This window comes from Cornus florida, unplaced genomic scaffold (genome assembly GCF_030987335.1).
Source record: "Cornus florida cultivar Cherokee Brave unplaced genomic scaffold, ASM3098733v1 CherokeeBrave_3.0.0_Hap2_Chr02, whole genome shotgun sequence".
Classification (NCBI taxonomy): Eukaryota; Viridiplantae; Streptophyta; class Magnoliopsida; order Cornales; family Cornaceae; genus Cornus; species Cornus florida.
In genome coordinates, this window is record NW_026775572.1 from 14315515 (window position 1) to 14327576 (window position 12062).

At 38.9% G+C, this 12062-nt stretch overlaps 1 protein-coding gene across 2 annotated transcripts; it reads left to right on the forward strand.

Moving 5' to 3' along the window:
- Positions 1-732: 732 nt before the first annotated feature.
- On the forward strand, positions 733-4178 carry LOC132293782 (probable flavin-containing monooxygenase 1). Of its 2 annotated transcripts, XM_059791409.1 has the most exons (6): positions 733-826; positions 920-1370; positions 2005-2242; positions 2333-2508; positions 2672-3030; positions 3320-4178. In XM_059791409.1, the coding sequence occupies exons 2-6, from the start codon at positions 927-929 to the stop codon at positions 3660-3662; spliced, it is 1560 nt and encodes a 519-aa protein (XP_059647392.1). In that variant the 5' UTR covers positions 733-826; positions 920-926; the 3' UTR covers positions 3663-4178. The 2 variants fall into 2 exon arrangements, with proteins under 2 accessions (XP_059647392.1, XP_059647391.1); XM_059791408.1 differs by having other exon boundaries at positions 789-1370.
- The last annotated feature ends 7884 nt before the right edge of the window (positions 4179-12062 follow it).

Genomic DNA, 12062 nt, shown 5'->3' on the forward strand with positions numbered 1-12062 from the left:
AGCTTTCTTTTTCAGCCTTTAAATCAAGTCCACCCTCAATCCTTCCAATCCAATCAGTGGAGAGCACGACCTGATACACGTGTGGTGTTGATATTTTTGGTTCATATCAACTTATGGGATATGGAATCCCTGCCACATCCAACTTGGATATTTTGTTAGAGGCATAGCTTTTTTATTTAATTATTAAATTAATAATATTTATAAAAAAATCAAATAAATCATTTAATGAGACTGATAATACATTGGTTCAATTAGGAGGACTCATAATCATTATGAGAGGACTCTAGTAATTTTAGCAAAGAAGAAATGTGAACGTTTTGTCAGTGTAGTAACAAAATATTACTAACATATTAACAAAAAAATGAAGAGTCTTTAAAAGTAATCTTGTCGGTAGAATAGTGACAAAAGAATAGTACTACTTTTAGCTAAGAAACAAAGCGCTTTCGTTGAGAGCGTTTTGTTTATTTTTGAGAGTATTAAATACTTCCTCCTCGCGTGGCCTTTAAAAAAAAGAGAGTAATGTTTAGCTTTAACGGGTGAGTAGCGTCATCTTATTCAACTCTTATGTGTTTCAATAATAACATATCACATCGATTTTAATAAAAAAGTTATTCAATGGTTGCTGTGAAAAAATATAAAGAACGTGAATTATTTGGTTATTAAAGTTGATATGGTATATTATTATTGAAACACGTGAAGAAAGCTACTCACCGGTGAGTATTTAAGTATTATCCTAAAAAAAAAAAAAATAATAGGAGATCATAGTATTGATCTATAAATATTTTCTCACAGCTGGTCCAAACCAACCGAGTTTTCTCAGGCTTAGGTATGACGATGGTTTTAGATAGTTGACCATATGCAATACTTTCTTGTATATGTTTATATATTTAACAAAGTGATTTGGCATCAATTTCTATAGTTCAACAATGGAGAGGCAAGTGGGCATAATTGGAGCTGGTATCAGCGGCCTTCTGGCCTGCAAATATGCACTTTCAAAGGGCTACCGTCCGATCGTGTTCGAATCACAGAGCAGCAGTGGTGGAGTATGGACCAAAACACTGGAGACTACTAAGCTCCAGTCTTCCAAATTGCTGTACCAGTTCTCCGATTTTCCGTGGCCGTCTTCGGTGACAGAAGAGTTCCCTAACCAACACGAAGTCCTCGACTATGTGCAATCGTATGCTACTCATTTTGATCTGCTTCGGCACATCAAATTCAATAGCAGAGTGGTGAGCATCAGCTATGAAGGCCCATCAGATGCAGAAGAAGAGATGCAAGCATGGAGTCTGTGGGGTGGCACAGGTGAGCCCTTCAGCTCCAAAGGGAAATGGAACCTTACAGTACATGACACTCAAACCCTTTCAACTGAGGTACGTGTTTCTAAAATCTAGCACTTGACACATATAGGTGTTGTGCACCAAGAAAATCTTTCTTGTACCATAATATATATATTTATTTTAATGTCAGTGTCTAGGTGGTGGGTGATATCAGGTCATCAATCCACCTGTAGTGGGTTTGTGTTGTGGGTGCGACTACACTGTATGTAAGGTGATCTCCGTCATTTGCCTGTCCACAAAACCGGACCCTCTTCCCTACGGTCAATTGGAACATACCCTATATATTGATATTGGGAAAATCCTGCATATCCAAAGTTGCCATCATCAAATCCAACTCGATCTTAACCTGATTTACTGACTATATATATAAATATGCATGCGTGCACTCACACACGCTATAGTTGTAATACCAATTTGTTCTAATTACACAAACTTTTGAGCACAAGTAGGACGGATCTAGGAATTCATATTGGGGTCAAATTTATATTGAGAGGTTTTTTCATAATTTTAGTAGAGGCAATTTCGTAATTTTATGGATATAATTACAAAAAAGTATAAATTTAGGGATCAAAAATCAACCTTCACAGATCCGTGCCTGAGCATCAGTGAGTCTTTTAATCCTTAAACTAGGCTAGAGTAGGTTTCTTATTATTTCATGATAGTGCAGATTTACCAAGTCGATTTCACGATCCTTTGTTTGGGAAGGTTCAGTGATGTACCAAACATTCCAGAATTTCCACCAAAGAAAGGTCCCGAAGCCTTTCATGGCAAGGTGATACACGCAATGGACTACGCTGCCATGGATTATGCAAGTGCTGCAGAGTTTGTCAAAGGGAAGCGAGTCGCGGTTGTTGGCCTCCAGAAATCAGCCCTGGACATTGCCAGGGAATGCTCAATAGCAAATGGTGAGAAGCTAAAGCTCAATCTAGTTAACAAACATCTACTCTGAAAAGCTTCAATTATTAGAGTGTAGTTTTTTCTTGGTGGACTTGCAGGGGTAGAACATCCATGTACAGTGATATACAGAACTGAACATTGGAACGTGCCGGACTATCTTCCATGGGGAGTTAACTTAGGTTATCTGTACCTCAATCGCTTCTCAGAGCTTTTGGTTCATAAACCTAATCAAGGCTATCTACTTGCTCTCCTGGCAACAATTTTTTCACCTCTGGTATATTACTCCCCTCGACAAAACTTAATTGAACTGCTATATAATACAAACCAAATAATCAAACATCAAGATTAAGAGAGACTTGATCTCTCTCTCTCTCTCTCTATATATATATATATATATATATTATTGGTACTAACTTAGTATCTGTCTGATTTAACAGAGATGGGGATTCTCAAAATTTGTTGAGAGTTACATAAGATCGAAGCTTCGGCTTGCAAAGTTTGGAATGGTTCCAAAACATAGTTTTTTAAAAGAAGTTAGTTCATGTTTGGTCTCAACCGTGCCAGAAGATTTTTACGATAGAGTTGAAAAGGGAAGCATCAAACTGAAGAAAGCTCCAAGTTTTAGCTTCTGTGAAAAAGGACTTCTAATAGATGGAGAAGCTGAACCTCTAGAGACAGATATGGTCATACTGGCCACTGGTTTTAAGAGTGTGCAAAAACTCAAAGACATATTTGTGTCACCAACCTTTCAAGAGATATTAGCTGGATCAACCAATACGTCTATGCCACTCTACAGGTTAGCATCTTATAACATGTATAATTAATTATACACATGTACATATATATGCATATGTGGGTTGTGTACAGGGTATATATTGATGTAGGATAGTTTTATCGACTTTCTCTGGGATACAGTTTGAAAACGACTCAATAAGCAAAACCCACTAGCTAAAGTTTGTGGTCTATGCTCTGCTTTTCGGCCAAATTCAGTTGTGGATTAAAAGTTGTCACTTTTTTTTATTTATTATTGAACGATCGTAACTTCTGCTCCATCATATATACTAATATGAACTTAATTTTATCAGGGAATGCATTCATCCTCGAATTCCACAATTAGCGATAATTGGATTCTCAGAAAGTCTTGCAAACTTGTACACCTCAGAGATAAGGTGCCGATGGGTGGCAGAGCTTCTTGATGGCACATTCAAGGTACCTAGCATTAAGGAGATGGAGAAAGATGTCGAAAAATGGGATGAATACTTGAAACAATCCTCTGGTGAGTATTACAAAAGGTCTTGCATTGGTGCACTTCATATATGGTACAATGATCAACTATGCAATGACATGGGATGGAACCCCAGGAGGAAGAAGGGATTTATAGCTGAATTGTTTGAGCCTTATGGTCCCATGGACTATACTCATCCTTAGTGCCATTGTATTGAACTATGATTTGTCAATATCAGTACTTATTTTCTGTATGAATAAGGAAAATCATTTGGAGTCCGACTGTCTTGCTGTAAGTCTGGGGTGGAGATGGCATCAGTCTCCACTCACTTACAAACCAGTCGGAATTGTCTAATTGTCGGAATCCGTATCATTACTTAGATTTCCTCTTTCGAATGATAGATTTCCTCCCAAGTTTGTTTGCTACATTGTACTACTTACAAACAACACACTGTAATTCCTTGTTGATGTTTTGGTTCCTTTGTTTATCTGGTCTAGTGTCCATTAAAGATGGAAAGAGTTCTTGTGTTCATGCTTTGTTCATTGTTTCTAGTCTATATTGAGTGTGGCTAGAAGCAGTGATAGGTTTCGTTTCCTCTTTTTTTGGATTTTGGAAATGGTTTTTTGTTATTGTTATTGTGAGGGGATGCCCTCCAATCTACCTTGTATTCGTTGTTTCTGGTTAATTCAATGAAATTTTACTTTGAAAAAAGAAAAGAATTGTTTAATTTGCTAGCTACAATGTTATAATAAATGCAACAAAATTGAAAAATTGTTTGAATATCCAAAATAAATTATAATAAAACTAACGAGTGATCCTACTTTTTTTGTTGCTTGTAAATTAGAAGAAATGAGTGCCGACCTAAAATATTATGCAATTCGGGATGATTTTTTTTACCAATAACAAGGTTATTAGTGACTCAGCATTGATGACGAGTGGATGGGAGCTAGAAAGGATTGGGTTTAGGGATGGCAAAATAATTTGCCCCTACTCTCTTAAAAGTGAGCTGAAACATAAATTTATCGGTCAAATTGTTATATAAATCTCTTTGAAAATGAATCTTTTCCTGTCAAATCTTTCTATTGGACTCCATAAATCTTAATTTTACGGTCAAAATATCATCTTATAGTCTAAATTCAAGTCAATGCCTTAAAACACGCAATTCAGGAAAACCGACTCGTCTTCCATAAAATAGTTTTCAAATCTTGATCCGCTTATGAAAGTGATTTTAACCTATGACACTGTTGTTCTTAAGAAATATTTATTATATATTTGAAGGTGTTAACATCGCCACGATTACACATGTAGCACATCAATGTCCTAATTATCTTGAAAACTAGCTCATCTTTAATTTTTATTTTTTAAATATATATAAAATAAAAACATTTTTAATTATACCCACCTAGCACTTCAAAATAAGGGTGGCAAAATAAGTCACAATCTATCAATCCATCTATATTCGTCCGTTTTTTAATTGTTTTGGGTGAACTATATTTAAAATGGGTCAAAAATGAGTTGGGTAATTTTTAATCACTTAATTTGAGGGTCAAGATGGGTTGAATATGGATATGCATATTTAACTCATCACATAATAAACACACAACAGACATTTATTTTATATTACACTCAACTTATTTTTCTTTCTCTAAAATTCTCTCATTCACAATCCTCTCTCTAAATTTGTCTCTCATCAATCCTCTCTATCTAGAAATTTCTTTTGTTTCCTTCACTTATCTCTTTTTCTAGAAATTTCTTTTCTTTCCTTCACCTCTCTCTCTCTAAAACGAGTTGATAAATATTGCTGAGTTTGAGGAAAAAAAAAAAAAAAATTTAAAAAATTAAAGGGCTAATTCCACCTACACCCCCTGAATTATGCTAATATTCCACACATACCTCCTCTATGTTTCATAATTCCACCTACACCCCTGTCAGTAACTGCCATCTAATTTATCAACGAAAATGTGTAAATTTACTGTTTTACCCTTTAATTATATATTAAAATTTATAATTTAAACGAAAAGACTTTAACACCCTCTTAACACCATTAAATTTCTCTCTCTACTCACACACATATATACACACACGCACACACACTATACACACACACATATATATATATATATATATATTCTTCATTATTACCGTCAACGAAGAAACTATGCCACCGATAGAATACACAACAACCACATAAAAAGATGGTTCTTATTACAACCAAGCCGTTCTTTTTACTGCCCGCCATTCAATTGCAACGATAGTTGCTGCCCGCCGTTCAATTGAAAGGACACACCGTCGTTCAACCTTCAGTCCTTACTCTGTTACGAGCTTCGCCGGACTGAACTGGGTGAAGCGATCTCTGGCAAGTTACAAAATCGATCTTGCCGTTTCTCCACCTCGACCTACCACTAACCATCATCCACAATTACCCTTTGCAAACAACACCATTAGCAGACCCAAGATCCAATTGCGAAAAAAAAATGGTGTAGTTGTCGGGTCTGTTTGGGAGAGCAGAATGAAGATTGATGAAGTCAAATGAGGCATTTAAGTCTGCAACCCAAAATCTGAATCATGTGAGGAGGTTGTATTAGCAACAAGAAGACTGGACCTGATGGTGGCGCGTGACTGCCGTCACCCTTCAGCAATTTGAGTCATAACCTTGCTAGAAAACTCCATCTCCGTTGATCTTAAAGTTCATAAACGATCAGCTCACCGCAGACAATTCCTGCCCCAGAACTCGCCTGATCTAGCCAGAAACCCGACTCCATTCATTGTTATTTTTCTTTTTTGTTTCCAAATTAAATCAGGGAAAAAAAATTAGGATGAAAATCTGGAGATAAAACGCATCTTAACATTGAATGGATGTGCTGGTCTATGTTTTTGTTTTGATAAAACAATTCAATAGAACAAAATTAATCATTTGTACATGTTTTCTTCTTTTTTATCTATAACTATCTTGAATCGGCGACGAAGAAAGAAAGGGTTAATGGCGAGATTATTAGAAACAGAGAGAGATTTCTAAAAACAAAATTCCAATTAGAGAGATTTAAAAAAAAAAAAAAAAATTCCAACTAGAGAGATTTTCAGTTCAGGGAGGGAGGGTTCTACAACTAGAAGGGGATTTCAGTTCAGAAAGATACAGATAAGATTTTCAACAGGGAAGGGGATTTCAAATCAGACGGTAGATTTGACGACGATTACACAATCGTAGATTCGACGGTGTTTGGACTGAACTAAGGATTCCTCCTTTTTCAGTCCGGCAAGCAACAACTTGTTTGGTCAACATCTTTTGGTGCGTGGATTAATATTGCGGGCTCAATTCTGGTGACTTACAAAGTTGAAGCAATCGGTGAATAGGTGTTCTGGGTTCGGTGATATGAGGATACGGTTAAACTTATTGAGTTTATAAGTTAAGGGTAATTTTGTAAATTTGCATTGGTTAATGAGGTTAAAAATGTCATTTTAAGTATTGGAAGGGCAAAATTGACCTTGTATATATTTGTTCATGCTAACACCGTCAATTGCTTAACTGCAGGGGGTAATTTGTTACATAAATCAAAACCTCAAGGGTGGTAAGTGGAATATTGAAACGTAGAGAGAGTGTAAGTGGAATATAAATAAACTTAGGGAGTGTAGGTGGAATTAACAAAAACTTTAAAATAAAAAAATAATTTTAAAAATAAAAAAATAATAATTAAAAAATAATAATTAATGCATTCACGGATCCTAACGAGTTGACTCTATACATTTTGACCCGCCCATCTTAACCTGTTCTGAATGAGTTAAATATGAGTCTTGACTCATTTGATCTGCCTATTTTTAACCTAACCCAAACTCGATCCAACTCGTCCATTTACCACCTCTACCAAAGCATACTGAAGTTTCAAAGTTCAAACTCATTGAAACTTTGATTTTTCTAGTTCATGAATATTAAATCTATTTTGGACCGTGATTGTCCTTCTTGTGTCTTCCTGTTACTACACAGGTGCATTGAACCCTTCTAAAAAATTTGTGTAGATGTTTATTTTTACTTACTGATGCAAATTGTTCTACTTAAATAATTTTGATTGTATTTCTTAATTTTTGTGAGATGTATATTCTTGCTCAACGAATTTAATATGTCGCTTAATATGTCTTACTTACGGATAAAATAAAAAAAAAAGGAAACAAAGAAAAAGTTACAATTCGGTAAAAATATATAAGTTGGAAATCTAATAGTAGAACTTGAAAACAAAAAAATAATAATAATTATTCAAGATAAGTACATATATGTATATATTTATATGTGAAAAGAGTTGAATTGTGATAGTTACAATAATCCGACTTTATTTGTGACCTATGTATATGTGTTGGGGGGATGGGGTTGTCAAACCAACATAACCTGCTAACACGTTTTAGAGAAAAAAAATGTTATTATTCGGAATAATCTCATTATTATAGTTTTTAATTTTAGAAGAATAAACATTTGTAAAAATATATACGAATAATTGTAAATCTTCTAATTTATTTTGAAAATTCTTTAAATTTATACAATATTATTTTATTTTGTGATTAGACATTGAAGATACAAGAAATTCCTCCTCCCTTTCTCTCTCTAGAATTCTTGCATTTCAACCAAAAAAAATATCTCCTGTCTCTTTCCATTACTTCTCCTATTTATAGATATTTACAAATGTTGATGGACTGCTGGATCTAGGTCCGTTCCTCCATGAGTTCTGGTCATCTTTGATGGGCTTATTCGCGTTCGGCCCATATGGCAGTGTCTTTCTATGGGCCTGACCCATCTGTACGGACCGGATGTCGCGTTTGCAAGTCATATCCGGCCCATGTCATCTCGGGCCTCCTCAACTGCCCCCATAATTACCCCTTGTTTAATAAGGGGGTAATTATTGAAGGCGTCTCATCATGACGTTGACGGCTCGAGAAACCCACATGGGGAAATGGACGGTCAGATCCAGAATCAATGTTCCGGGGCTCGATGAATTTCTCGCCTTCCTGACGCTTCAGCCCTCGGGTCCCCCTCGCCTTTATAAGGCTCTAGAATACCACTTCATGCCTTTTTACCGTCTCCATCATCAGTCAAATCTCTCTCTTTTTAGAACAGTGCTAAGCTTCTTCCGGTGAAATCCTTCAAGAGTCATTCTTCCAGCGGTCTCGCAGTGCTCTTTGTTGCTTTCTACCTTAGAGGTTAGTTTTGTTCCTTTTTACTTTCGGCAGGCTTCTTTTTACCCTTTTAGATCCTTCAATCACTTCCACCATGGTTGTAGATCTAGATGTTCTTCGTATAAGACTTAGACTTCCTGACAACATCCAAGTTAGGGTTTGCCCTAAGGATGTTAATATTATGACCGGTGCCAGCCTCCTTCCCGGCGAAGTTTTATTTTCAAACCTTCAACTGAATGTCGTTAGGTTCCCTCTGCACCCCTTCTTTAATTATGTCTTCAATAGACTGGGGATATCCCCCCTGCAGGTAAACCCTAATTTCTTTAGAATCATATCCGTTATGCTACTGTTGATTCGTGACAGAAGTCTGGACCTTGACCTCATAGATCTTCTTCTGTGTTATAAGGTCAGTAAGATCCGAACTAACGAGTCCTTCTACCACCTCTACCCGATCGACAAGATGTCCATATGTACGGACACAATCAAATCTGAAAAGGGTTGGAGGGATAACATTGTGGGCATTAGTGGGGCCTGGACTTCGCCGGCTGCAGAGGATTACCCAATCCCGAGCGCCTTTAGCGTCTGTTCTGTTTCCTCATATAAGAAATTCAAATCTCATAAAAACGATTGTCCCTGCGAAACATTCGTTCCTCGCTTTTGTACTTTCTTATGTCGCTCCTTAGGCATACCTTGTGATGACTTGAGCTACAGTGTTTGCAGGGATAGGAGTAATTACTTGAAGAAATACGTTCTGAACGATATTCCTTCTTGCTCAGACCTCCTCACTTCAGACAACCTTCTAGCGCTCTCATCCCTCGGCTATACCATGAGCAGGCTTCAGATTCCATCCTTTGGTAGGAGGAAAAATACTCCCCCACCCACTTCTGCTGTTGGAGCAACCTCCTCTCCTGCATCAGCCTCTTCCTCAGCCACCATCTCTGACACCATCCCGAGCACGGTGGCTATTGATTCTGTTGTCAGCACCCCTGCTACTAACCTGAGCGCGTCTCCACAAATTACTACTGCCCCTGCTGCCGCTGGGGGCGCTCGGGACAAAGAACTAGGCAAAAGGCCTCATCCTGACGGTGGAGTCGACCTTGAGGAGGAACCTCTTATAAGAAGGGCCCGGGTCTCTGGGCCGAGTGCTATCTTGCATCGCCTAGTCAGAACTCCTGCCCCCTCCGGGCCTGTCGCAGCTGGTGCCTCTGTTTCTGTTTCAGCTTCTCCTTCTCTTCCCACTTTACCACCGTGGGCTCCTCGGTACACCCGAACGGATGGGACGTTTGTGAAGCCGAACGAAACCATGCTAAAGGATGGCCAGACCGCCAAGGCGTATTATAGGAGCATGTGGACTCCGAAAGACCTTGAGGCGGCGAAAGGTCTATCCCAAAAGGATGTGTTCAGCCGCTTCCCCCAATCTGTCATGTAGGTGACTTTTATTTTCCAACTCATGAATCCTCTCATACTATTTGGTCTTACCTTCGTCCGACCAGACTATCAGTTTAACCATTATTAATGTATATCTATGTAGACTTTGTTCGGTATGATGGCTATGCAGAAGCAGGTGGAAATAGGGAACGCCAGGGCCTGTAAGTTCTCTGATAGCCTGGAGGTGGCCAATAAGGAAAATGACCTTCTCGCCAGCAAGAATACCGAGGTATTGGCTCGGCTTGAAAAAACCGAACAAGAAAGAGATGTCTTGAAGAAGGAAAACGACTCTCTTCAAGATGAGAATGATGCCCTCCAGCTTGAGAAGAGTGTCTGGCAGACTGAGCGTGATTCAATCAGAGACGAAAAGGCAGAGCTCCAGCGCCTTCTGGTTGATGAACAGTCTGCTCGGATGGCTTTTGAGAAGAGAGCTCTGGACGAGCGTACTGCTCTGATTGATACCATCAGCAGAGTGAACGGTGGGATGCTGGCTCTTCATGCTCGGTTCTCAAGAGTCGGAGCTCTTACATAAGCTCAAGGATTCCGAGAAGGTTTCTCCGACCGAGTTCCGGCTGAGGGACAGACCAGCTCAACTCCAGATGAGGTCGATAAGGATTTAGGGATTGACCCTCTGGGGGTCTATGTTGACCCAGAACCCACCGAAGCGGAGCACATATTTGATGAATGTCAGGACATTGCTTCCTCTAGGATCACTACAGCTCCTCCTACCGCTCTGCCTCTAACCGCTCCTCAATCGTCAGCTGTGGTATCTCCCATAGCCACTGCTGACATTGGCCCCCAGCAGAATGACTCTGTTATTCATCTTGATTCCCCACCTCGTGAGGGTGGGATGGCTGATGGGACCGAGGAGGCGGATCGGCATAACCAGGAGGCTGTCGGTACTGGGGCAGCTAGCTAGGACTCCTCCGGACTCTTCGATTCCATACTTTTTTGTAACAATGTGACTTAAATACTTCATTTTTTGTAAATCCAATGCTTATCATGAATGAGATGACAGAACTCTTTTTCTCTTTTTCCTTTGTATTACGCTCTGTTCAAACCCATTTTCAATATATATACACCTTTTCTCCTTTTTTTTTTATATTAATTTTGTGGTGTGCTTGTTTATGGTAAGTGCTTGGCGTTCGGCTTGTGGTGCCAGCTACCACTTATCTTGCTTAAGTGCCTGGCGCTCGGCTAGAATGCCACTTGCCACTTGGCTTTTCATTTTTTTTTTTTTTTCTTAGCAAGTGCCTGGCGCTCGGCTAGAATGCCACTTGCCACTTGGCTTTTCAATTTTATTTTTTTTAGCAAGTGTCTGGCGTTCGGCTTATGGTGCCAGCTGCCACTTATCTTGCTTAAGTGCCCGGCGCTCGGCTAGAATGCCACTTGCCACTTGGCTTTTCATTTTTTTTTTTTTTTAGCAAGTATCTGGCGTTCGGCTTATGGTGCCAGCTGCCACTTATCTTGCTTAAGTGCCTGGCGCTCGGCTAGAATGCCACTTGCCACTTGGCTTTTCATTTTTTTTTTTAGCAAGTGTCTGGCGTTCGGCTTATGGTGCCAGCTGCCACTTATCTTGTTTAAGTGCCTTGCGCTCGGCTAGAATGCCACTTGCCACTTGGCTTTTCATTTTTTTTTTTTTAGCAACCCATTGAAGAGGAAAGTTATTTTTATAAATTTCAGGAATTTGCACATTCATACGTACTTGATTGACAACAAACAACACCCAATAAAGCCGAAACTTAGCTTTTATTGGTAGTACCTCTTCAGAGACGTGGCATTCCAGGGCTTGCTGACCAACCTTCCCGCCATGGTTTCTAACGTATATGCTTCCTTGCCTATGACTTCTGTAATTCTGTATGGGCCTTCCCAGGGTGGCATCATTTTTTTGACTATCCCCACCTTTCTTTTCAGAACCAGATCGCCAGGGGCAAACTCTCTGTGTTTCACTCTTTTGTTGTGACTATTCGCCAATACTTGCTGGTATGATGCTAACCTTATTGCTGCAGCGTCCCTCC